The sequence below is a fragment of the Canis lupus genome, chromosome 10 (genome assembly GCF_011100685.1).
Source record: "Canis lupus familiaris isolate Mischka breed German Shepherd chromosome 10, alternate assembly UU_Cfam_GSD_1.0, whole genome shotgun sequence".
Lineage (NCBI taxonomy): Eukaryota > Metazoa > Chordata > Mammalia > Carnivora > Canidae > Canis > Canis lupus.
In genome coordinates, this window is record NC_049231.1 from 51,294,700 (window position 1) to 51,321,978 (window position 27,279).

Sequence of the window (27,279 nt, forward strand, 5' to 3'; positions counted from 1 at the left end):
CCTCCAAGAAAAAAAGCAGCCATTTTGCTGTCAGTATTCTCTAATATCAAATAGAACTAACATCCATTCAGTAGCTGATCCTATCTACTAGTAGTGACAGCTAGACCTCTTTACTACATAGGGCTACAGTTGATTGGCTATTTAGAATTTAGTTATGTTCTGAATAAGTTTATTTAGAAATTTGAAAGTTTATTAGGTTAAGTGTTACTTTTTACAATGCCTTGGAGATAGTGTATTTAATAAGATCTTTAATAATTTTTAGCATAAATATATTTTACTTCAGTAATTACAGATAGAGGGTCAGTTGAGTCTTAAGTACTTAAAAAAAATAAAATGTACTTATTTCATATCATACTTTTAATTAATCACACTTGTGCTGTTCTTAGAATTACATATAAAATCCATATATTAAATCAACTGTCAGAGTCCTAAGTTTTACGTTTGCTCTCCAAATTTGATATAGAAGGCTGTTAGTAAGATAAGATATCATTTTCTGCATTTATTAAATTTATTTCAAATTTTGAATGTTCCTTTAAAAGATGCCTTTTTTCAGTGGAACAGTTTAATTGACTGTGGGAGATTTACTGCATGACTGACTAATTATGGCTTATTTCAAAGCATTAAAAGTAATTTCTATATAAATAAATTTTGATGACACAGAATACTTACTGTTTGTATTCAGATGCCAACCAAATTTACTTGTGTACTTTAGGACATTAGATCTGTTGACTTTCAGGTTTCTGTAACTTTGTTCCTTGCAACAAACACTACTTTTCCAATGTGGCTGGTATAGAACTGTCAGAGGACCAAAGGGCTGGTTGGTTAGTGAACTGATTACTGTATAGTTTGTAGCATAGGTGACTTCTAGATGGCATGTATGTTTTCCTCCACTAGTGATTATTTTTTATTTTTTTATTTCTGTTTTGTCAGTGTTTTCCAGCCTTTAATGTGTTTTCCTTTGGATGTCACATTGATGGCAGTTCCAATGGTTGAGAAAAGATGGATTTTCTAGGCTGGATTTACTCTGAGAGCTAGTAGTGCTTTTTTCCCCTATCATATTTAATAACATGTAAAGTAAATTAGTGCTGTTTTAGATAGTATTAGAAGTTTTTAAGTTATTTTGTCAATCAGTTTTTTTAAAACATTTGATATTAGAACTAACCATTTTCCTTATCAGATCTTTGTGGTACTGCTTTTTTAAATCAGTATTTCTGTGTGTGAAAGGCAAGGTTACATGCCACCATTCGTTTTAAGGAAACGTGTTTGGTCTTTATACAGAAAATACCTGGTTTGTTTACTGATTAGAAGCAGTGTATTTCATTTTTTATTTTTTTATAAAGCTATTGCTTCATTTTAACTTCCCCAAGAAACTGATGAACAACTGAGACACTTTTTTAAAGAGACAAATACTGCAACAATGTGTAGGGGAAGTCCATGTACTGTGTACAATAGCACAAAATTATTTAGATAGAGATGGATTTAAATCATGGTTTATACCGTGTACCTGGGCAAGTTAGGAGGAGGAGAAAAATGGATTCGGTGGGAGATTACAACAGAATTTGTTCCCTCAGATTTAGTGTTTTCTGCTTTTAGCATTAGTTCAAGAAAGGTCGTTTCCTTCACTCAATTTTATTTCTTTTTTTTTTTTTTTAATCCCTTTTTGAAAAAACAGTTTCCCTATGAAACAAATCTTTGACCCTTTTGTATTCTGCATCCCCCCTCCCCTTTCCCGCCCTTTCTTGACTGGAAAATGCAGCTGCACACATTTTTTGTGTAGAGACAATGGATCACATGCTGTGTCACCTAAATCTATGACCAAGAGGCAGTTTTATCCCTAAGAGACCATAATGCTTCAGTTGTCCTGGATACATGACATCATGTAGCATTATAGTCAAACACACGTCTTTTTTTGCAGTACATTTGGTATTTGAATCGACCCTCCAATTCTCAGTATTGGATTTTATGGGATGACAGTATTTATAATAGGGAATCTTAATCAAAACAAAGATGTTATTGTTACTCAAAGGGAAAGATTGAGTTCCTTCTTTTTATACATCTAATTTTTTTTCTTTCCTGGGGGTTACCAACATTATCAGATATTTTGAGTTAATGGAATATCATTAAAGTTCTAGTGTGTGTTAGGTTTGTTACACAGTGCCTTGCGAATAGTATGTGCTCAATAAATGTTACATTTTGTTTTTACTCTCAGTGTGGTAAATTAACAGGAGTAAAATTTTCCTTTTTTAAAAATGAGCTCTTAGGATTTAGAAAATAATTATCTGTAAACTGCTAAAATATTTTATGTTATGCTTAATATAATAAACTTATACTATTGGATAAATCCAGGAAATATAATTCTGTGGCTTCCAGGGTTGAGAAAAGGTATTTTATGTTAATTAATTGATGAAAATCGTTTATTCTCAAGGAGATTGGAGGTAAGGAAAGGAGAGAGAAACTGAATGGAAATTTCTTTTATGTGTTTATCTTTATCAGAGAAAGCTTAAATTATGGTAAAGAACTGAGATAATAGCCAGGCCCTGCTAATAAAATCACAAACATTTTGGAATTCTGTACTGTGCCATGTCTCTGTGGTAGATTTGCTTTTTTCTTTGGAAAACAGTGTTTAGTGATCTGACTAAATTGAATGACTATTTCCCTTTGCTAGAGTTGTCTTACCCCAAGTCAAATAGTTTTTTATATTGGTTACTTTAAAGTAGGATAGGAAAGCCACAAATCTAAGATGGGGCCTACTCTTTGGTGGCTCTTTTGACATTTGCAGGATTGTTTGATTTACTTATGACATTAAGTTATTGGTAGGAGGAAAGAAGGCAAGTCAATAAAAATAAAGTTTCCAAATTCTTAAGGCCATGTAAAAAGATAAAATTAGAAATTGTAAATGCATATAATTAAATATAACCAAAAAATAATACTCATTTGTCACATGCTTGATGAATTCACATGTTTAAAGTATTTATAATGAGACTGATTTTAAGTAGAAAGCTAGACTAGAATAGTGAAAATGATGAGAAATAACTTTCTGAGATGCTGTAGGTCAGATGCTGCCATATTGTTCAAGGTTAATCATCCCTTGCTTTTAGCCTAGGACTGACAGCAAGTCTTCTGCAGGGTTTCTCTGTGCAATTGCTCAAGTGTTGGTTTCATCTTCTTCCCAGTTCTAGTAAAACATAACAGATGGCATAGTGCCTTTTCATTCTAGTGTAGTAAAAACTTTTAACAGCAAAATTGATTTTCCTCATTACCCTTTTCGGGTTTTCCTTTTTTTAAGAAAATGAGGAACTCTTAAGATTTACAAAATAACTAGTATTTGTAAACTGATAAAATATTTTATGTTGAGCTTATTATGATCTTATGCTGTTGAGTAAATCTAGGAAATACGCTAAGAAAAGAAATATTCAATGATTTGCTGGGGGGCATGCAAGGAAAAAAATTGGAATAAATTTGCTTTGGGATATCAAGAATTGACTAATATTTTATTTTGATCTGAGTATTTCTTGGTGCTTTTTAAAAATTTCCTAATGAGAATTCCTAGGTAATATAACGAATTAAAAATAAATTTTTGTTAGTTTTTTAAAAAGATTTTATTTATTTGTTCATGAGAAACACAGAGAGAGAGGCAGAGACACAGGCAGAGGGAGAAACAGGCTCCCTGCAGGGAGCCCTACTCAGGACTTGATCCCAGGACCCAGGGATCACGTGCTGTGCTGAAGGCAGATGCTCAACCACTGAGCCACCCAGGTGCCCCCAAAATAAATTTTTAACAATTAAAAAATTATTTCACAAATAGTGTCTTAGATTTAGGACTTGAAGAACTGTAATATAGGTAAGATAAAAAATTAAAGTTGAAAAATATAACATCAGGAGACTCAATAGTATTGAAAAGCACTTTTTAGAAGTATTAAACACATCATTAATAGAATTGAGTTAATTGCAGTTATTCCTTATTTATAGCTATGGATCTGTATTACTAAAGCATGCACTTAAAAAGTTTCATATTCATGAGAATTGCTGGACCGAGAGCCTGATTTGGCACGTTTTTAAGTAAATTTTATATTCATTAACCCATTTTTTTATGAACCCATATTTTTCTCCTTTTTTTTGAACCCATATTTTTCAAGTACTATAGCTATTCTGGAATCACAATACTATAATATCTTCAAAGAAGAGATTATTATCTTGGATATTCTAACCTGATAAGAATCCTGTAAAAGGCTAGTAGATTCTGAATTCTTTGGATACAAAAGAATGTACTGTATATGTAGATCTTTAAATTTCTGTTCAGTTTTGGCTATAACATTATATTTGCCACTATATTTTTTCTTTTTGTTACTGAGAATGTCATTACTAGTGAAAATTCAATATTTTTTTTAACTTTAGAGGTAGTGCATTTTCTTTATTTTTTATAAATTATCTTTTTGTGTATGAGAATGTTAGCATCAAGCAGAGCTGTTAATACATGAACTTAGAGTTTTTGGAGGCCATTAATACAAAATACTAAAAAAGTTCTAAAAGTTTATATGATTTAGTTTCTTTTAGTTTATTTAAACTAGAAAGATTTGAAGAAGAGTTCTCTCATGGAGCAAGATTGGTAAAATATTGATATAACATAAAGTTGCATGGAAACCAATAGAATAAGGAAGTGAAAGTCGAATCACAAAGAGAATGATGAAACTGTTATTGCAGCACTCTTCTGAGAAGTCCTTATTTCAGGTGGCTGCTTTGCCAATGTCATTGGTCATAAGGGAAACCCATTCTTAAAGTTAGGGTTTGATTTTTTTTTTTAATTTCAAAGCATAAAGTATTGTTACTGATTTTGTATTTTAATTTTTGTATTTATAAGATGTACCATTTATAAATCTACCTTAGGAAGGAAACTAATAATGATTTTAAAAATTAATAACAGTAATAATAATTATCATCTCTGTACCTCGTATTCATCGTGCACTTACTCTCTAGCACTTTTCAAAGTGCTTTATATGCTCATGTAATTTGTATTAACAGTCTTAGGAAAGTCAGTACTATTACAATTCTAAATTGATAGGTCTTATAGCCTATTGAGTGACAGAGCTGGGATTTGAACCCAGGCAGTATCTCTTCACAGCTCATGTTCTCAACTCTCTGCTTTACTGCCACCAGATGTGATTATAATATCAAGAATAGTGATTTAGATTTTACTGTTTTTTATAATATGAAATTGCTTATCCTTCACAATTTTAACTTCAGCTATACTGTCTCTTCAAGTTTCTGTTAAATATCTCCTGGTATTACATGTATTAATTCCTTTCTCAAAGAGGAAGCCTTTGATTTTACAGTCGTGCCATAGTTGTTAGGTTCCGTGGTAAAATATGGCCACAGAGGCATGAATGTAGTAGGAGTAAAAGGATTGTGGTGTTTTTGTTTTTGTTTTTGTTTTAATCTTCTTTGAAGGAGGACTAAGAGAGGTTATTCTGAAGAGTATATATGTTATACTTCTCTTTCTCTACCTTTTCTCCACATTGCAAGATAGTTTAAATATCTGTATACATTTAGGTATTTCTGACATTTTAGAATTCATAATATGTATTTTCTGTTTATCAGGAAGTTACTTATTCTGTATCCTCAACTATTAAACCACAAATGGACAAAAAGAGATCCCTAAATAGTTGGGAGAAAAATTATCAAAGCTTATGCATTAAATTCATGCACCCTAAGGTGAGCTCTTTGCACTTCTTGATCTTACTGTGATCTTATATGAAATTCTAATAAAATTTTTTTTGCTTTCTAGTCTGTAACAGATAATGGTAGTATATAATTCCATGTTAATGATGGAGAAATCCAAAATGCTCTGAATACCAAAGTTTTTTCATAGTGTTATTTAGTAGCAAAATATGATCTGAACTGATGTAAAACTATTGATGGTCTTTATTTACCCTTTTCTTAGCAAATCTGCATTTTGCTACGGAAATATTAAAATGTTCATTATGGAGTTCTGCCTCACATCTCACTGACATAACATATTTGCATTGTAGTTCCTTTCTAAACTCCATAATATTCTAAATTCTCAAATATATTTGCCCTCAAGGATTTTAGATAAGGGATCCCACACCTGCATAATCAGGTACAGTGAGTGCAGTACAAATGAAAACTAGGATATAATGAACTTAAGAAGATTAATCCAGTAACTCAAGCATAGCAAGGTGAAGCCTTTTAGCGTGGAGCAGTATTTCTCACCTTGAATAATACATGGATCTCTTTTAAAGAAAAGAATTATAGATCCCATTTTAAGAATCACTGACTTTAGTTCCTGAAGTAGCTTTTTTAAATAAGTCTTTCTCTTTGAAAATAGTAAAATACATTTTTATACTGTTACTAAAATAAAAGCACAAAATGAAAATTTGCAAAAAACTCTTGGCCCCCAGTGTATATCCATGGGACACCTTGATTTGAGAATTTGAGAAATAACTAATAAAGTGGCAAATAGTCCTATATACTAGAATAGCTCCTATAACTTTTTTTTAAGCTTTAATTAATTATTTATTCAGAGAGAGAGGCAGAGACACAGGCAGAGGAAGAAGCAGGGTCCATGCAGAGAGCCCGACTTGGGACTCGATCCCAGGACCCCGAGATCACACCCTGGGCTGCAGGCGGCGCCAAACCGCTGTGCCACCAGGGCTGCCCTCCTATAACTTTTCTTTACCAAGTTTGTTTATAATGACAAGCCTGAATCATAGTTAAGGGGTTAAGATATCTTTCCTGTCTTTAATGATTATGATTTTTAAAAGGGATGAAACATCCTCCTTAAAACAAAAAAAGTACACAAGTTTTGATTAACTACCTTCCACCTCCAGGAAAATGTCCTCTACCTACTTCCAGTTGGGAATTACTGTCATAATGAGCAACTCTTAGACTGATAGAGGAGTGAGTCAAATTCCTTAAGTGTGTTGAGGCTGAAGAAATTTAAGAAACCGTGCTCTAAGATACAGGATAACAGATTAGTGGTACTGCCATCAGGAACTAATATAAACATCTGTTTCCAGCAACATGGAAAACTAAATACCTGGACCAGCTTTTCTGCTGAAAACAACCTAAAATGCTCGATAAAATGCATCAGTGCCCTGGCACAAAAGTAAAGAATATTTAGACCGAACACTAATTGGAAACCCCGCGAGAACCCAGCTCAGTAAGCTGAGTACTGAAGCTGGCTATTGCCTTGAGGGTATTTACCCAATCAAGGGATTTTCTGTTTTCTTAGCCTTATGGAAGTCAGTATCAGGAAGCAAGCCCAGACCCAGCCCAGATAAAACACTGTAGCAGGAAATAGTCTTCCCCATTACAGTGGAGCCCCACAGGACTATAACTTCTAGACATAAGAGTGATCTAGATATTCTTTCCCTTCATGTCCTTAGAGATGACAAAATTATCTTTCCAGAATATTGCTCTTAACAGGAAAAATAAAATCCCTACTGAAGATTTGTTAACCACAAACTAGCCCTCACACAGGTTGCCTAAATTCACACTAACCTCAAACTAAGAATTTAAAATGATCCTGCATTGTTACTATTCCCAGGGACCTGACAGAAGCACGCAAGTCATCATGATCAAAGAATTGCTTTTAGTAAAGTTCTATTGGAAATTAGTAGCTTAGGGGCAGCCCCAGTGGCTCAGCGGTTTAGCACTGCCTTCAGCCTGGGGCGTGATCCTGGGGACCCGGGATCCTGGGGCGTGATCCTGGGGACCCGGGATCGAGTCCCACATCGGGCTCTCTGCTTGGAGCCTGCTTCTCCCTCTGCCTGTGTCTCTGCCTCTCTTTCTCTCCCTGTCTCACATGAATAAATAAAATCTTTTTAAAAAATGAGTAACTTAGGGGCGCCTAGATGGCTCAATTGGTTAAGTGCCTTCGGCTCAAGTCGTGATCGCGGAGTTCCTTTCAAACCCCACATCAGGCTCCCTAGTCAGCAGAGAATCTGCTTCTCCCTCTGCTCTGACTCTTCCCACCTCCCAACACACTCACACACAATACTTGTGCTCATGTGTATGCTCTCTGTCTCTCAAATAAGTAAATAAAATCTTTTATAAAAATGAGTAGCTTATAATAAAAATTTACAAACTATCCAAGGAAACAAGGCATAATATAAGAGAATCAGCAGAATCAGACTTGCCAGTAGTTCATATCTTGGAAGTATCAGATATAAAATATAAAATTAGTACATTTAATATGTTCAGTGACAACTTGAAATGAGGAAAAGAGCAGATATTTCATAAAGAATCAGGGGTTCTAGAAATAAAAACGTATAGTAATTGAAATTAAAATTCAAAAGATAGATCAGGGCAGCCTGTGTGGCTCAGCGGTTTAGCAGCGCCTTCGGCCCAGGGCATGATCCTGGAAACCTGGATCGGGTCCCGTATCAGGCTCCCTGCATGGAGCCTGCTTCTCCCTCTGCCTGTGTCTCTGCCTCTCACTCTCTGTGTCTCATGAATAAATAAATAAAATCTTAAAAAAAAAAAAAGATCAAAGTAAATAGGCTCCACCGAAGGAAAAATTGGTACGAGAGATGAACATCTGAAGAAATCCAGAATGCAACACAGAAAAGAAAATGGAAAACATAAAAGAAGTAAATAAAGGAGAAAATTTTAAGAGAAAACAGAACACTTTTAGAGGACTATCAGGTTTTAATAATGATAGTGAAAGTAGAAGACCATGAAATGATATAATACTCCGTGGAAATAAATCTAACAACTATAACCTATTCTAGTTCAACCTAGAATTCCATAGCTAGCAAAAATGTCTCCTAAACAGAGGGTAAAATAAAGACATGCTCAGGTAAATAAAGTCTGAAAGTTTAATAGCAAACCATGTTTTATGTAGAGGGAAAATGGTCATAACAAGAATGAGATTCAAGAATGAATAATCAAAGAAAGTTGTAAGTATATAGATAAATTAAAAAAAAATTTTTTTTTATGATAGTCACACACAGAGAGAGAGAGAGAGGCAGAGACACAGGCAGAGGGAGAAGCAGGCTCCATGCCCTGGGAGCCCGACGTGGGATTCGATCCCGGGTCTCCAGGATCGCGCCCTGGGCCAAAGGCAGGCGCTAAACCGCTGCGCCACCCAGGGATCCCAGTATATAGATAAATTAATAAAAATTAACTGTAATAATATTACTTATTATTAACTATAAATAATAAAAGTTAGAACCAAAATGCCAGTTATTTTATTTACAAAATACCTGTTCTTATAAACCAGGAGAAGGTGATCGAATGTAGTATTCAAAAGATCTTTTTATTACTCAGATTAAAGGTAATTTTGGATTTTGATAAGAATGCATGGTAAAAATTGTAAGTTAACACTTTAGTAATAGAAATAAAAATATAATTTCCAAACTAATAGATTATAAAAAAAAAAACAGGGTAAAAAAATCTTAAAGAAGGCAAAAAAAGAAGGAAAGAAATGTAGAGTAGAGCACCAAATGAGGCATTAGAAGTAAATATATTTATACCTTATATTTAAAATGTTCAGCTCTGTGGGGTTTATTTTTTTGTAGTGTTTGTTGAATTTATTAAGTGATAAATGAATTTACATGGGAGAGTATAGATAGAAATAACTACTTTTATAAGTGAAGTCACCCTGCCTGAGCTTTATGAGGTTTAAAGCAGAGACTGAAAGGAAACAAAAGGAAAAAAATGTTGAAAGTAAAATGATGGAAAAAAATATACCAGGCAATTAGTAGAAAGAAAGCTGGCATATCATTTGAAGTAGATGTTAAAACTAGTAGAATTACTAGAGGAAAAGAATTGATCTATTAATGGTAAATGTTTCAGTTTTGCCAGGAATAATAGCTTTAAATTTGTATGCACTTACAACCATAACCACAAAAAAAAAAAGCAAAAATTAACAGAACTACCAGGAAAAATAGACTAACTTCACCAGCATAATGGGAGATTGAAATATATCTTCCTCAGTATTTAATAAAGAAAACAGTGCCACCCCCCCCCCCCAAATTGGTGAGAATATAGAAAAATTGAACAATGTAATTAACAAGCTTAATTCAGTGGACATCTGTTTCATCCAGTCAGTGCAAACATCAGCTGACTCATGAAAATCAACCACATACTGGGTGGGACCAAACAAGTTTTAACACATTTCAAAGGATTAGTATCCTATGGACCATTTAAGTTAGAAATTAGTAAGAAAAAAAATCACATGGCAATTAATAAGCATTCTTCTAAATAACTCATGAATGAAAGAAGAAATGTTAATGGAGCTCAAACTGCTTTTTGTCTGGGAGGAAATGTTAGGTCATCTTTCAGGTTTGCTTGCAGCAAACACAACCCTGAGAAATGGTCCAAGTAAAGGCCTTTCATTCTTGGCATGTCTAATGGCGATTGGTTCCCATAACAGGAAGGATATTTTTTTTTTTAAGATTTAATTTTTTGGGTTTTTTTTTAAGATTTAATTTATTTTAGAGAAAGAGAGCATGAGCTGGAGGAGGGGCAGAAGGAGAGGGAGAGAGAGAATCCCTGAGCAGACTCCTCACTGATTGCAGAGCCCCACGTGGGGCTGGATCCCAAGACCCCGAAATCATGCATGACCTGAGTTGAAATCAAGAGTCAGATGCTTAACCAACTGAGCCACTAAGTCACCCTGGGAAGGAATTCTTTTTTAAAAAATTTATTTTATTTTTATTTTTATTTATTTATTTTTTTCTAGGAAGGAATTAGTAAATGAGACATTAACCATAAAGGAAATAAAGGGTTAATAAATTCCATCATATTAAAGTTAAGAACTTTTTTTTTTTTTTAACGATTTTATTTATTTATTCATGAGAGACAGGGAGGCAGAAACACAGAGGGAGAAGCAGGCTCCCTACAAAGAGCCCAATGCAGGACTTGACCCTGGGCCCTGGGATCATGCCCTGAGCCAAAAAGCAGTTTACTCAACCACTGAGCCACCCAGGCGTCCCAATAACTTTTTCATTCATAGGCAACTAATAGGCTAAAAAGACAAACCATCTACTACAGAAAGATATTTGAATCACATGTAAGGATTAGTATACAAACAAAACAAATGACTGCAATAGACAATTAGTAGAAGAGATTTCTTATATGCAGGTTTCCCCTTTTCCTACAAAACCTTAGGAAGCCAAAATGGAAGTGAAGAAGCAATTACCATTAATTTATATGGAAAATTTTTTGAACATTCCCAAAGGCAACATTCTCATAGGCTTTTCTGATACCTCAGGATGCATCTTGCCAAGGGATGCACAAAATAAATCAAGAAAACCACAGAAGCCCATAGGTACAGTTCAGAGCTATGGCAGGTTGGTGCTGAGGTGCTGAGTATAGATCCCCTGGCAAAGGAGCTTGGCATGCCACCCTCCTTGCTCAAGGTATGCATGTCTCTGTAATGGACACTTCAAAACAGACTCTGTCTACTTCTTGCCTTTTTCTAACAGCGAAAATCCTCTTCTACAAGTACTAATATAGGTCTTTAGTAGAAGCAAAGTGGTGTAATAAAAGCTTTGAAAAGCGGGAGATACCTACGTATTCAACTCCCATTACTAATCTGGGAAATGCAAATTAAAACATAAGGAGATGAAATTTCATAGTCATTAGGTTGGCAAAAAAAAAGTTTGATGAGTACATGGAGTAAACAGAATGCCCATACATTCCTGGTAGTAATTTGTCATGAGAGAAAATACTGTGACCCAGTAATTCCACCCAGTATGTTCTGCTTTTAGTTGTGTACCTCAAAAGTTCTTAGCAGGTGTATTCCAGGAATTATGAACAAATGCTACTTGTAATACCCTCAGACATAAATCATTGTCTTCAAGAGTATAATAAATTTAGTATATTTGTAAAGTAGAATACTAGTCCTCTGTAAAAGTGAATTATTGCTGCTATAATGTTAATGAGTTTGGTGGTGGGGGGAACAAGTTTCAGTACAATTCAATTTTATATGATGGTTAAAAATATAAAGGGCTAAAATAATGTTTAGGGATCCTAACATGGTAAAACTATAAAGAAAAAATGTTTTTGTTGCCTAGTCTTTGATACAGTCAATTAAAAACATGGACATTGGGCAGCCTGGGTGGCTCAGCGGTTTTAGTGATCCTGGGCCTTCAGCCCAGGGCCTGATCCTGGAGACCTGGGATCGAGTCCTGTGTCGGGCTCCCTGCATGGAACCTGCTTCTCCCTCTGCCTATGTCTCTGCCTCTCTCCCTAGGTCTCTCATGAATAAATAAATAAAATCTTTAAAAAAATAAAAACATGGACAAATAAAATAAGTAAAAAAAAATGTGTGTGGTAATAATTAGCATTTTGTATTTAGAAAATTTCTTAGTTATTTTGGGCAAAAGAGTTATCAATAATAGCTTTTATAATACCTGTAATACCAGGGTAATTTTGAAAATTCTGTACCTTAGTTTCCCTTCTCTAAGCTCAGTCAAGCATTGCCTCTCAGAACATTGTTAATACTGACCTAAGCAAAAGTGCATTCCTCTAACCTTTTGGGAAATGATCCAAGAATTCCAATATGGAATTTTATTTTTCTTGTCCTAGAGTAGAATATCACTGTAATATTGAATATCTAGTATCATTGTAATATTGAAATTAGGATGGAAATACACAAATCTCTAGTAGATACATTTGAGAGATGCATGTGCTACACAGATGTGAAAAAATGATACATTTTAATTCTGAACCCTCTTCTCAAGATACTGCCATGGCCTTGCACAATGAAGATGTAGGCAGAGGTTTGCAGAGTGATTTTACTGGGCTTGTTTGAACTCTCAGCTTTTTATATTAAGTTCTTTTTTTTAAAATTTTTATTTATTTATGATAGTCACAGAGAGAGAGAGAGGCACAGAGACACAGGCAGAGGGAGAAGCAGGCTCCATGCACCGGGAGCCCGACGTGGGATTCGATCCCGGGTCTCCAGGATCGCGCCCTGGGCCAAAGGCAGGCGCCAAACCGCTGCGCCACCCAGGGATCCCTGAACTCTCAGCTTTTAAATTATTCTTGTCTAAAGAAATTCAGTTTTTTTCCTGAAATGTAGAATATTTGGAGGCCTAACACTAATGTGTACTTTGCAAAATTGTCTTGTACATTTACCTACTTTTTTGTAGCATTGTCTTGGTTTTTAGGAATTGGTTTATTAGTGGATGTATTCATTACTCGGGTTATGCTAATTATATTCCTAAGAAATTCGAGTATTGTTTTCAAACCCCACATCTAGTCTCTTGACCCTAATGCTTATGTTGAGTGATATTTATTATGTGTAACAATTATGTGTGGTTTGTTGAAGTATTGTTTTTAAAAGATTAATAAAAGGAAATGTTACATCACTAGCCAGATTTCCTTTTATTTCTTTACTTGTTCTGCTTTATGAAACAAACTTCCACACACATTATTAATGACCTGCTACTGAGTGGTTTCAGTTCATTTTAAGAAGCAGTTTCTCATGAAGTTAGGATTTTACAAACAAAAGTAAAAGTTTGAAAAAAAAAAAAAACAAAAGTAAAAGTTTGTTTTTTAATATTGTGAAATATACAGGTCTTTCTGTTGTAATATTACATATTATATATTTCTGAAAACAGTAAAATATTGTGCCAGCTGATGGGTCAACTCACCTAAAAGCATGAAGCTTTGTAACTAGAACACTAACAAATAAATTTTAATAGGAATATTAGAATATTGGAACGCCTGGGTGGCTCCGCAGTTGAGCATCAGCCTTTGCTCAGGGTGTAATCCCCAAGTCCTGGGATCGAGTCCCATGTCGGTCTTCCTGCATGGAGCCTGCTTCTCCCTCTGCCTGTCTCTGCCTGTGTGTGTGTGTGTGTGTGTGTGTGTGTGTGTGTGTGATGGATAAATATTTTTTAAAAGAATATTAGAATATATTTAAAGATATATTACATTTATTGCAAATTTTAAAATACTACAATTTAGTTTGTTTGTTTTTTTTTTAAAGATGAAAATAGACTGATGGATTTGCAGGGAAAGGTTGATGCTACTGGTTATGGAGGCCAGGGTAAAATGCATTAAGATTTGGAGAGAAGAGCTCATTAACACTTCCAAGAAAATGCATGTGGCCAAGCTGTGCCAAGAGGAAGAACATGGGTTGAATGAGAATTGTGTACAATACTGTATTTTCAGCAGCTTGCAGCTTTCCACTATGTTAGCCTATTTTGGGTTCAGCTGTTATTATTTAGTATTGCAAAAACATAGGCTGGTAAAAATCACTTAGAAACCAATGTGATTTTCACATTGTACTAAAATCTTTCCCCTATTTACTAGTGAGCTAATTTGTGTTACAGAAAAGCTTGGTGGCAGAATAGGCTGTACTGAATTTAAGAGGTGGCTTCTCTTTGGGGTTTTTTTGGTTGGTTTTGTGTTTTGTGTGTTGTTCTGGTTTTTTGTGCTGCCTTTTTTTTTTTGTGGCTTCTGTTTTTGGCTTAGCTTTTGATAAGTCCATGACCTTTTTGTGATTTGATTCTTTGTGAAGTGGAAATACTATAACTAAAAATAATCTTAACACAACCTTTTCCCCCTTGAGTATATTTTAATTTTTTACTATAAAAATAATAAACACTTTAAGGAAAAACTGGTAAAGAAGAAAAAATTACCAAGTTGCTAATATAAACCACTGTTAGTGTTTTATGTATTTTTACTTTTTCACCAATTCTTAATAAGCTTTTTTTGTTTACTTTACAGTCTTCAAGAAGACCATTTTTAATGACTATTAGATTGAATAGATGCACTTCAGTTTAGTAATAAAATGTGTAAATTGTACTTTTCTAACAGAGGAGGAGGAAAGAGAATCTATTTTTCCTCTGTAGGATTATTTCACTGAAGTGACTTATAAGTAGAATTATTAGGTCAAAGAATATGACTTTTTATTTGAAATACAGTCGACAGAATATTAGTTTCAGGTGTACAAACAGTGATTCAACAATTATATACATTACAAAATGCTCATCACAATAAGTATATTACAATGTTACTATTTTTTTAAGATTTATTTTATTTATTTTAGAGGAAGGGGCAGAGGCAGAGGGAGAAGAAATAAATCCTCATGCAGACTCTCCACTGAGCATGGACTCCGAGATCATGACCTGAACTAAAATCAAGAGTCAGATGCTTAATTGACTGAGCAAGCCAAGTGCCCCCCAGTGTATTACAATATAAAACTTTTTTTTAGAAAAAATTTATTTATTTGAGAGAACACAAACGGGGAGGGGCAGTGAGGAAGGAAGAAGCAGACTCCCTGCTGAGCTTAGAGCCTCACACAGGGCCTGAATCCAGGCTCTGGGATCATGACCTGAGCCAAAGGTGGACATTGAACCAACTGATCCACTCAGGTGCCCCTCAGTACGTTACAATATTATTGACTAGATTCCCTGTGCTATACTTTTCATCTCTATGATAAATTTTATAACTGGAAGTTTGTATTTCTTAATCCCTTTCACTCATTTCACCCATCTCTCTATACACTTCCTCTTAGTAACCCCCAGTTCTTTATGAGCGTATTTCTCTTTTTATTGATGTGTTATTTGTTTTGTTTTGTTTTTTAGATTTCATATGTAAGTGAAATCATAGGGTATTTGTCTTTCCATGTCTGGCTCATTTCACTTAGTATAATATCTCCAAGGTCCATCCATGTTGTCACAGTGGCAAGATTTCATGCCTTTTTATAGCTGAGTATTAAATATTCCATTGCTTATATATACCATATCTTATTTATCCATTCATCTAACAGTGGACTTTTTTAAAATTTTTATTTATTTATGGTAGTCACAGAGAGAGAGAGAGAGAGAGAGGCAGAGACATAGGCAGAGAAGCAGGCCCCATGCACTGGGAGCCCGACGTGGAATTCGATCCCGGGTCTCCAGGATTGCGCCCTGGGCCAAAGGCAGGCGCTAAACTGCTGCGCCACCCAGGGATCCCTAACAGTGGACATTTAAGTTGCTTCTATACCTTGGCTATTGTAAATAATGTCACATTAAACATAGGGGTGCATATATCTTTCTGAATTAGTGTTTTTGTTTTATTTGGGTAAATACCCAGAAAGAATTATAGGATCCTTTGGTACTTCTATTTTTAATATTTCAAGGAACTTCCAAACTGTTTTCCACAGTGGCTGGACCAATTTGTATGTTACCAGTAGTATATGAGAGTTCCCTTTTCTCCATTTCCTCACCAATACTTGTTATTTCTTGTCTTTCGGATACTAGCCATTCTGACTGGCCTAAGGTGATACCTCATTCTGGTTCTGATTTGCATTTCCCTCTGGTTCTGATTTGCATTTCCCTTGGGCATCTTTTCATATGTCTCTTGTCCATCCGTATGTCTTTGGGAAAATGTCTATTCAGGTCCTCTGCCCATTTTTATTTGGATTATTTGGGGATTTTTTGGTGGTGCTAAATGAGTTCTTTATATATTTTGGATATTTAAACCCTTAACATATATATCATTTGCAAATATTTTCTCCCATTCAGTGGGTAGCCTTTTATCAGGTTTATGGTTTCCTTTGCTCTGCAAAAACTTATTGTTTGATGTAGTCCCAATTGTTTATTTTTGCTTTTGTTTCCCTTGCTTGAAGAGACAGATCCAGAAAAATACTATTATAGTTGATGTCTAAGAGATTACTATTTTCTTTTAGGAATTTTCTGATTTCAGGTCTTAGCATTTAGGTCCTTAATCTATATTTAGTTTATTTTTATGTATGGTTTAAGAAAGTAGTCCACACATTTCATTCTTAATCCATGTAGCTGTCCAGTTTTCCCAACACCATTTATTGAAGAAGAGGCTCTCTTTTCCCCATTGTGTAGTCTTGTCTCCTTTGTTGTAGATTAATTGACCATATATGTGTGGGTTTATTTCTGGGTTTTCAGTTCTGTTTCATTGATCTATGAATTACTGGGTCAAAGATTATGACATTTTTAAAGATTCTTGGTACATATTCCCAGTTAGCATTCCAAAATGGCACTAGCTCCTTGCCCCAAGTCATGTATTAAGTATTTTTTAAACCATTGCTACTTTGGGCAAAAGTAAGTATTATTATTTTTATTACTAATATTTGTGCTTACTGCATACTAGGCACTGTTCAAATACATTGTCATACTTAACATTTGTGTTTTGCTTTGTGTTTCTTTGATTATCAGTAAATTGGGTATTTTCTAATATGCTTGTTATTTACATCATTTGTGAGAAAAGATCATTTGCCTAATTATTGTGGTGGAGTTAGTATTCTAAGTGGATGGTGCTCTAAAGTATAATTTAGAAAAAGCTCTTTTTCTCTCCTTAAAAATACAGTCACAGTTCAAACCTTACTAAGAGAATGTCAGCCTTTTTGTGTCAGTACTTGACTTTTTAACTTTGGTTGGCTGTACAAGTTGTATAATCTTTGGCATATATGCTGCCATAATACTGCTTTATGTCTTAAGGTAATGGGATTTTATTCTAAACCTGTAATTCAGAGGAATAACATTCACAGCCATCTGAATTAATTTCTGAGGAGAATATATGTTATTCTCATATCTGTCAACAGTATGTTTTAATTAGGATTGCTAAAAATATAAGTTCCTTAAGAGATTGAATGTACTCTAGTGAACAAAAAACTTGAATACTGAACTCAGTCCGGTTTATAATTTTGCCTCTACTGTTTATTAGTTTTAGAACCTTAGGCAAATGGCTTACTTCACTTCCATTTCATTATAATAGCAGTGAATTTCAATTTTCTGATTATTACCAGTTATGATGTTTTCTAGTATTAAGGATTTTCTTTTAAAATAATTCTTAAAGGCAGGTGGTACAGTACTTAGTACAGAGTAATCATATATGTTGATTATAAATTCATTTCAGTTTGAAATAATTATAATTTGAATGTCTACTCATGCCCAACATTTTGTTAAGATTCATTAGGAATACAAAAGTAAAAAACTTACACATTATGGAATTCATGGCTTTGAAGTAAGGACCATACGCAGAACTAAGTAGCAATGCAGAATAAGTAGAGATTTTAAAGCCCATAGATACTATCTAAAATATAGTAATGTCTCAGTAAATGTTAGCTACTCATATTTGGTACTCTCTGATTTCTATATGTGATTGAAGATAAATAAAGATATAGGTAGCAAAAGTAGAACATTGGAAATTAGTCATTCCCTTTGAACACTGAGTGCTAAGAGTGTTTTGTTTTGTTTTTAAAGAAAGGAAGATAATTCTTCAATGAATTCTCATTGATCACATTTTTGAAATTCTCTATAGGTAGAAAGACTTTGGTAAAGTTAATAATTGGTTAGCTACATAGGACAGAATGTCATCTCTGAAACGTGCACATATACACACATGCATGTTTATGAATATGTGGTTTTCATAATTGATTTTGTTTTTTTTTATTTTTTATTTATTTTTTATTTTTTCATAATTGATTTTGAAATAGAAACCAAATTTTTACAGTTTGATCTTTTCCTTTTTAAAATGTCTTGATATGTCAAGTTATAGATACAGGTGTAAGAAAGAAAGATAGGAACTGGATATGGAGAGAACAGTAATAAGATTTAACATGGATAGGATTGGGTCATTGGTACTCACAAGTGATGAGTTTGCATTCTTACCAGGATAATATAGTAGTTAAGAGTTGTGGTTCTGAAGTCAGTCTGCCCAGATTTAAATTCTGTTGTTTCCAATTACTAAGCGGGTAAGCTAAAACAGAATGCTTATTAACCTTTGAGTCATTTTCTTCATTTATAAAATTGGGTTAATAATAGTGCCTACTTTATAGGATTTAATTGATGATTAATTGAGATGTAGTTTATGGTGTTTAGCTAGCACAATGTCTGGTCCCAAAAATATTAGCTGATGCTATTGATTACTAAGTGCTTTGAGACTACATCTATTACTGCTACCAGAATCCATATAGACTGTTCTACATGTAAAATTGACCATTTTTCATAACTCTTGGAGTAACCTGCCAGCTTTGTTCTAAGTAAAATAAAACTGTGGGGGTCCTTCTGTAATTTCAGTTGTATAAGCATAAGTAGATAGAATAGGGTAATGGAAGACCTAGAAAGTTTTTCACTGTTCATAAATGAAGTACCTTCATGAACCATTGAAAATGAATTTAATAGCACTTTACTTCTATTACTTTTCTCTTTGGTCAGTTATTTCCCCATGATAAGTTTTTTGCATTGAAGTATGTTTCAAAAGCAAAACAAAAAGACATATGAGAAAATAGAAATTTAAAAAGGTAGTGTAGAAATAGCTTTTCCCCCCTCCTTGAAAATACAGTGACAATTAAAATTTTACTTAGAGAATGCCAACCTTTTAGTGTCAGTACTTGATGAGATGATATAGAATTTAGTTAAGAATATTAAGTATACTAAAGAAATAATAAATTCACAGTAAATAATTATTTGGCTGATAATGAATTTAGTGAATAAGAAATGTTATCTTTTTAATATGACCTATACAAATATTAGAAATGTTTATCTCTTTATAGTAAATATTTCAAATCTGAGGGAAGAGTTTGTTTGAAATTATTGTTTAAGCAACATTTTTAATTTGACTTAAAATTGAATTTAAATCTTCAACTTATTATATTTATAAATATATATTTGCATTTAAATTTATTGAATTTAAATTTGGTTATTTTCTATATTGAGTAAGGTCATAGATCCTGAAAATGCGTAGATTATAAGGTCTTATAATTCAAAGAAAGTCTGCTCATTTTTAATAATAATAGCCATTACTTATTAGGCTGTTACTGTGGGCTGGGGACTTTAGTAAGTATTAAATAAAATACATTATTTACTTTTATTAATATCACTCATACATATGGTGTTATAATGCTATATTTTATTTATAGCCATTTCAAATAATAGGAAATAAATTCTCTTCCTCATATGATAACCATTAATGTCTTTGTTGTACAAATATTGTGCTTAAATATTATATAGGATAATTGCGAAATTTCTGATTTGATGATATTTAAATATATATTTCCTTTTTCCATGAGCTTAAGAATCTTAAGTATTATATTGATTGACAATTGTTTCCTTTATTGCAGAACTGTAGGAGTAAATGGGTCCAGTAATTGGAATGACTCCAGAAAAGAGAGCTGAAACTCCAGGAGCTGAAAAGGTTGCAGGATTAAGCCAGATTTACAAAATGGGAAGCTTGCCTGAAGCTGTTGATGCTGCCAGGCCAAAGGCCACACTAGTGGACAGTGAGTCAGCAGATGATGAACTCACAAACTTGAACTGGCTTCATGAAAGTACTAATCTCCTAACAAACTTCAGCTTTGGAAGTGAGGGTCTTCCAATTGTTAGTCCATTGTATGACATAGAGGGAGATGATGTGCCATCCTTAGGACCATCTTGTTATCAGAACCCAGAAAAAAAATCAGCAACTGCAAAGCCCCCATACTCCTTTAGTCTTCTCATTTACATGGCTATCGAACACTCTCCAAATAAATGTTTGCCTGTCAAAGAAATTTATAGCTGGATTTTGGACCGCTTCCCATATTTTGCTACTGCACCAACAGGCTGGAAGAATTCTGTTCGACATAATCTGTCCCTGAATAAATGTTTTCAGAAAGTGGAAAGAAGCCATGGCAAGGTCAGTGTTTATGAACATTGCTATATTTGGGGAGGTGGGGGAGAATTAACATCGAGACCTTAAAATATGGGGAAACTAAAGGAAGACAAAAAACAGTCAACTCATCATTACTTCAGTTTGAGCTTAATTATATTCATCATTTCCCTTCATTTGAAATGTTTTAAAATTTCTTAAATATTGATACAAATCTAGCAGAATTTCAGTCTACTATAAATACATAAATTAGTTTTCTGATGTTCCAATTTTCTAAGTTTCTGTAGTGTTCCTGTCACTGTATTAATATGTTGCAGTCTCTTCCTTATAATTGGAATGTAGGCCATTTACATTAATGTAATTGATATGGTTGGATTTAAATATATCATGTTATTTTCTGTTTATTCTTTCCCCCCACTTTTCCTGTCTTTTTAAGAAGTGAGGTTTTTTATGATTAAGTTTTATGTCTGCTACTGGTTTATCAGCTATTCTCTTTTTTGGGGATGATGTTTACTATACGCTTTTCAGTATATATTTTTAAACAGTTTACTTTCAAATAATACTACCATTCTACTCTTATACCACTTACTATCTGGCATTTTACAGAAAAAGTTAACTAATTCTGATGCTTTATCTGGATCAATTCCTTCTTCTTGGATAAGTTTATTTAACATTTCTTTTTTTAAATATTTTTTATTTATTTATCCATGACAGAGAGAGAGAGGCAGAGACACAGGCAGAGGGAGAGGCAGGCTCCATGCAGGGAGCCCGATGTGGGACTCGATCCTGGGACTTCAGGATCTTGCCCTGGGCCAAAGGCAGGTGCTAAACCACTGAGCTACCCAGGTGTCCCTATTTAACATTTCTTATAGTTCAAATCTTCTAGCAATGAATTTATAAAAATCTTTTTTGTGGAGGTTAAGAGATTTTTTTCCTTTAAGTATTTTAAAGATGTTACTGTCTTGTGTTCTCTGTAATCAATCTTTTCTTTTCTTTTTTTTCTTCTCTTTTCTTTTTTTTTCTTCTCTTTTCTTTTCTTTCTTTTCTTTTCTTTCCTCTCTTGCTGTCTGACTTCCATGACTTTTTACTTTATATCACTACTTTTCAGCAGTTTGACTATGATGCACCTGGGTGTGTTTGTCTTTATTTTTATCCTCCTTTGGTTTCTCAGAGATTCTTGGATCTGTGATTTGTTGTCATTTATTAAATTTAAGAAAAATTTTGCTCATTATCTCTTCAAATATTTCCTTACTTCCCTATTCTAGGATTCCAAGTAAAAATGTTAGACCATTTGCTGTGTCTCACCTCTTGGTTGCTCTGCCCAAGTTCCTACTCTTTTCTCTCTGTTTCAGTTTGGATCATTTCTTTTCAACTTTTATAGGTTAAGTCTTCCCTCTTTTATGTTCATTCTGTCAATAACCCTCATAAAGGACTACTGCATATTTTTCATTTCTAGCATTTTCATTTGCCATTTTAAAAGTAGTCTCGGGCAGCCCCAGTGGTGCAGCGGTTTGGCACCGCCTGCAGCCAAGGGTGTGATCCGGAGATCAAGTCCCGCCTCAGGCTCCCTGCATGGAGCCTGCTTCTCCCTCTGCCTGTATCTCTGCCTCTCTCTCTCTCTCTCTCTCTCTCTCTCTCTCTCTCTCTCTCTCTCTCGCTGTCACTCATGAATAAATAAATAAAAATCTTAAATAAATAAATAAATAAATAAATAAATAAATAAATAAATAAATAAAAGTAGTCTCCATCTTTTGGCTAAAATTTCCTACCAGATCCATAAACATATTAATTATAGATAGGATGTCTGTCTAATAATTTCAATATCTGGTCCATTGCTGGGTCTGGTTTTGTTGACTGTTTTATTTCCTGTTTTTGTATATGTTTCATAATTTTGGATTAAATGCCAAACATTATTTGTAAAAGAATAGTAGAGACTGAGGTAGACATGCCTCAACTTTTGTCAGATTGTTAGCGTGAAACACATATTGGTCAATCTAGGTAATTGGGCTGGGTTTCGGTTTTGTGGTTGTCATAGTTACCTTCTGAGAACCACAGGCTTCAAATTCATATAGAGATGGACTGCTAATACTTTATGCTTAATATGTGTCCTGGAGTGGCAAGATGACTTTTTTTTTAGCATTTATACTCTTCCTTCATCTTTCAGGTTGTAATATATTTGGGGACAGGAAGGGAGTTAGATATTTCTCTCTGTGCTCTTGTCCCTCACATAGCAACTGCTTGTTACTTGGTATGAGGCTCTTGGGATGGAAGCATGAGTTTCTTGATTTTTCTGCTCTAGTTTTAGTATTAAATGGGCTTTTTATGTGTAGTCTCAAAAGTAGGACTTGCCTTGCCTCCTCTTGGAGCAGACAATCTCTCCCATCTACTCAAAGTAGAGTCCAGAGCTGCAGTCATCAGTAGCTATCTCTACATGTGGCTGGTGGTTGGCACATTGGACAGTACAGATATTTGGTATTTCTGTCATTGTAGAAAGTCCTATTGGACAGCACTGCTCCATAGCTCAGGCCAGTTTCCTGCTCATTCCCATAATGGTAGATAAACCTTGGCCTAGGATCGTTGGGAGGTCTGGGTATAAGTGACTTACCAATTCCTATCTCAGTGGCAACAGATCTCTGCTTTGTATCATCTGGGCATGAGCAGATTTCCTACCCATTACCTAATGACACTAGACTATTGCCTAGTGTCAGAAAAGTGAGAGGATAGCTGAGGGTTATATTTTTCTCCCAGTAGCAGCCATCCTTTATCCAGGACTGGGATGAGGAGGGTATTTTGCCTTTCAGCGGCAGAAGGCTTTTACATATTGGAGCTTTGTCCAATATGTAAGCAAGTTGTGTGCCTGTCCCACAGTGACATCTGATCTCACGCTCATTTAAAGTCTGGAATATGGATGAGCTTTGCCTGATATCCTTGAGCCAGCCTTAAACCTTAGTATGTTTCACACATCCTTCACCATCTCCAAGGGTGTCTCTCTTAGGTCTCCTGCCCTGTAGTCTTCTTATGGAGCACTGGATGAATGCCTGCAGAAAAATGCTGGCTAATCGATGCAGATTCTTCTGTCTGAGAATGCCAAGGATGCTAAATTATCTTGCTAGTTCACACTTGGCTTTTAAGAATTTGTTAAAATTTGAGTGTCTTTCTCTCTCTTTTTTTTTTTATACCTTAGTTTTTGACTGCCACTTTTTCTGTACTCTCCCAAAGCTAAAACAGTTCATATGTTCCATTTCTCCTCACAAGGTCCTGTCACACTTTAGAATTCAGTTCTTTCAGTTGTCTTGTGGCCTTTGTTCTTGGATGGACTCATAAGAAAGTATGATTTCACGGATTATTTTGTTTTTTTTCTTGTTAGGCTGGGAACAATGTTTTCTTATGGCTTCCTATAGCCCTAAGTGGTAACAGAACTCTCCTCTATTTTTTTTTTTAAGATTTTTAAAAATTATTTATTTATTTATTCGAGAAACAGAGAGGCAGAGGCACAGGCAGAGGGAGAAACAGGCTCCATGCAGGAAGCCCAACGCAGGACTCCATCCCAGGTCTCCAGGCTCATGCCCTGGGCTGAAGGTGGCGCTAAACCGCTGAGTCACCTGGGCTGCCCCTATTCTTGTTTTGAATAAAAATTAAGAGCAAGTAATTATGTTGTTAAGTGAATGATTTTTCTAGGATAGTGCTGCTCAAATTTAAATATATACACTGATATCTGGGGTTCTGGTTAAAATGCAGATTCTGATTAAGCAAATCTAGGGTGAAGATTGAGGCTTTCTTTTCTGACAGGCTCCCTTTTGATCCTTGTGCCATTAGTCCATGAGTAACAAGACATTAAGATGTATTATCATCTTACAGCTAACTTAAAGGAGATTATAGTAGTTATCTTTTGTAATACATTGCTATCTAACACATTGTCTACTACACATGGAATATTTATGAAGACCAGCTATGTGTTAGGCCATTTAAAAAGCCTCAATAGGGATGCCTGGGTGACTGGTTGAGCGTCTTCCTTTGGCTCAGGATGTGATCCTGCAGTCCTGGGATTGAGTCCCGCATTGGGCTCCCTGCATGGAGCCTGCTTCTCCCTCTGCCTTTGTCTCTGCTTCTCTCTCTGTGTGTCTCTCATGAATAAATAAATAAAATCTTTTTTTAAAAAAAGAAGCATCGGGATGCCTGGGTGGCTCAGTGGTTGAGCGTCTGCCTTTGGCTCAGGTTGTGACCCCGGGATCCTGGGATCGAGTCCCACATCGGGCTCCCTGCATGGAGCCTGCTTCTCCCTCTGCCTGTCTCTGTCTCTCTCTCTGTGTCTCATGAATAAATAAATAAAATCTTTAAAAAAAAAAAAAGCCTCAATAATTTCAGAGAATCAATCTCTGTCATAGACAGCCTTGAAGAGGCCCCCAAATGAGCCCTTCTAGTACTCTTGCCCTTATAGATAGAGTTCCCTCCAGTAATGAATAGGGCTGACCAATGTAACCCAGAGAATTTGGGGAAATGATGGATCATGCCTTTTGATGCTAGGTCATAAAAGGCAATGTAACTTCCATCTTGGGCTCATGGATAACTAGCTTTAGGGGAAGCCAGCTGCCGTATCATAAGGACATTTAAGCAGCCTTATGGAGAGGCCTATGTGTCAAGGAAATGAGGCCTTTTGCCAATAGTCATGTGAGGGGCCATCTTAGAAGCAGATTCACCCAGCCTCAGTCAAACTTTCATTTCAGATGGCTAAAAATTTTAGGAATGTTGGATATGTTCTTTCCAATGTGTATTATTAGATTTTATTTTGAATTGTTATCACTTAATTATCTTCTAGTTTTAGACCTATTGTGTTTATATTTATGGTGGGACATAAGATGGGAACTATCTACTAGGTAATTAGACATATGGTACAGGAATAGTGGTAATTGGGATCAAAGCTCTAAGTTTGGGAGTCATCAGCATTGATTTTCAGTAGAAAAATCTAGAAAAACTATGTTAAAATGGAAGCCACGGAGGGTAAGTTCAAGTGTGAATGAGCAACAGTATCAAATGTTGCAGAAATCTTGAAAATGATTGGTTAAGAAGAAGTGATTGAGACAACCAGCAGTCAGTAGGTTAGGATTCCAAATTTGGTGTGCTGATATATGTTGAAGGATTGAGTAGGGGTGGGGGTATATAGCTTTTGTAAATTTTCACAGTATAAATATTTCCATCATGGCCAGTTTCAAGCTACCAACATCATGTCATTAAAAATGAAGTTGATAGGAGATGTTTACAATGAGCAGTACTCCACTGTATGTAAAGAATTCCTCTAATTCAATAAAAGAAAACTAATTGAAAATTTGATAAGAATACGAACAGTCAGTTAACAGAGGTGGAAATACAAATGGCCGAGATGTTCATCCTCACTAGTAATCAGGGATATACAAACTAAAAGAACCCCAGAAAATAGTTTTAGCCATTGGAATGCAAAAATTTTAAAATTTTGATAATATCAAATTAAAAGAGGATGGGGAAATAATATGAATATTTTCATACTACTGATAGGAGTGTAAATTAGTATGACCATTTTTGAGGGCAACTTGGCTACAATTATTAAAATTAGAAATGTGCACATCTTTTGATCTAGTGGATTAGATTCTGATTTTTCCCCCAGAGTAATATTCATACTTGCATTTGAGGAGGTATATATCCACTGTGGTATTGTTTGTAATAAAAATTGCAGAATAATATGTCCAATGTGGTTTGATTTATGGTAGTGATCAAAAGGACTCTTCTTGTCATAATATTTAAAAGCGTGCGTTATTTACATAATTAACCAGAGCAATTTTTGAATGCTCAGAGAAAGAAAAAAGTTAAGGGAATGATAGTGAACAAGAAAGCATATAGTCCAGAGTATGGGGAGAGTGAGATAAAGAGAAAGAAATCATCTTGTGAGATAATAAATGTGAGGATCAATATAGAAATTATAATATATTGGGATAAAAATTAGTAAGCTATTACAACAGGTCAGGTGAGAGGAAAGGAACTGTCAGGCGATGGTCTTCATAAAAATCAATAGCCACTCTGCTTAAATGTCTGTAGCTTGGACAGAAAGTGATACATTCAGGAAGGATGGAAGTTGCTTGTGGATTTTTTTTTTTTTAAATTTATGAAATACTTCTAGAGTCAATGTTTCAAAATAACAGTACTTCTCTTGTAATCTGCAGAAGGCAAGTAAGTTCTACTTAACCTCCAATAAATGTTGGAATTGAATTTGGCAACCTTGCCAGGACTTTTCTGATGAGTAGCTCTTATCTATACATGATAATCTAAAAAAAAAATGGCAAGATGGCAAGGTCTGGGTCAAACTACAAAGTGATAATGGTACCCAACTAGCTGGATAGCTACTGATTAGATCTTCCTTCCTATCATCCATACCATTGTTAAAACTCTCAATTAGACAGGTCTGAAAATCTTGGCATGATATTTATCTGCCTCAATATTTTAAAATTATAAAAGTTAGATCTGGTCTTTTTTTGTTTGTTTTGGTTTGGGTTTCATGTTTTAAATATTTAAACATCCAGGTCTTATCTCTACTTTTCTAAATTTGTATAAAGCCAAACTAAAATACTTTAACTGTGAAACTTTAGCTGGGAAACACAAAGTTAGAAATTTTGCCCAGTTTAGTACAGTTTTAGTCTGTACATTTGCATAGTGATGACTTGCTTC

The 27,279-nt window shown here is 34.6% G+C and overlaps 1 protein-coding gene across 3 annotated transcripts in view; it reads left to right on the forward strand.

Moving 5' to 3' along the window:
• FOXN2 (forkhead box N2) overlaps positions 1-27,279 on the forward strand; it is a 66,226-nt gene that overhangs the window by 14,538 nt on the left and 24,409 nt on the right. For 2 of the 3 annotated variants that reach the window (XM_038551240.1, XM_038551238.1), the window contains exon 2: positions 20,063-20,613. In XM_038551240.1, coding sequence (XP_038407168.1) covers positions 20,077-20,613 — 537 coding nt within the window. In that variant the 5' untranslated portion in view covers positions 20,063-20,076. Of the gene's footprint in view, positions 1-5,586; positions 5,710-20,062; positions 20,614-27,279 lie in introns of those variants that run through there. The other variant, XM_038551241.1, reaches the window with a different exon arrangement.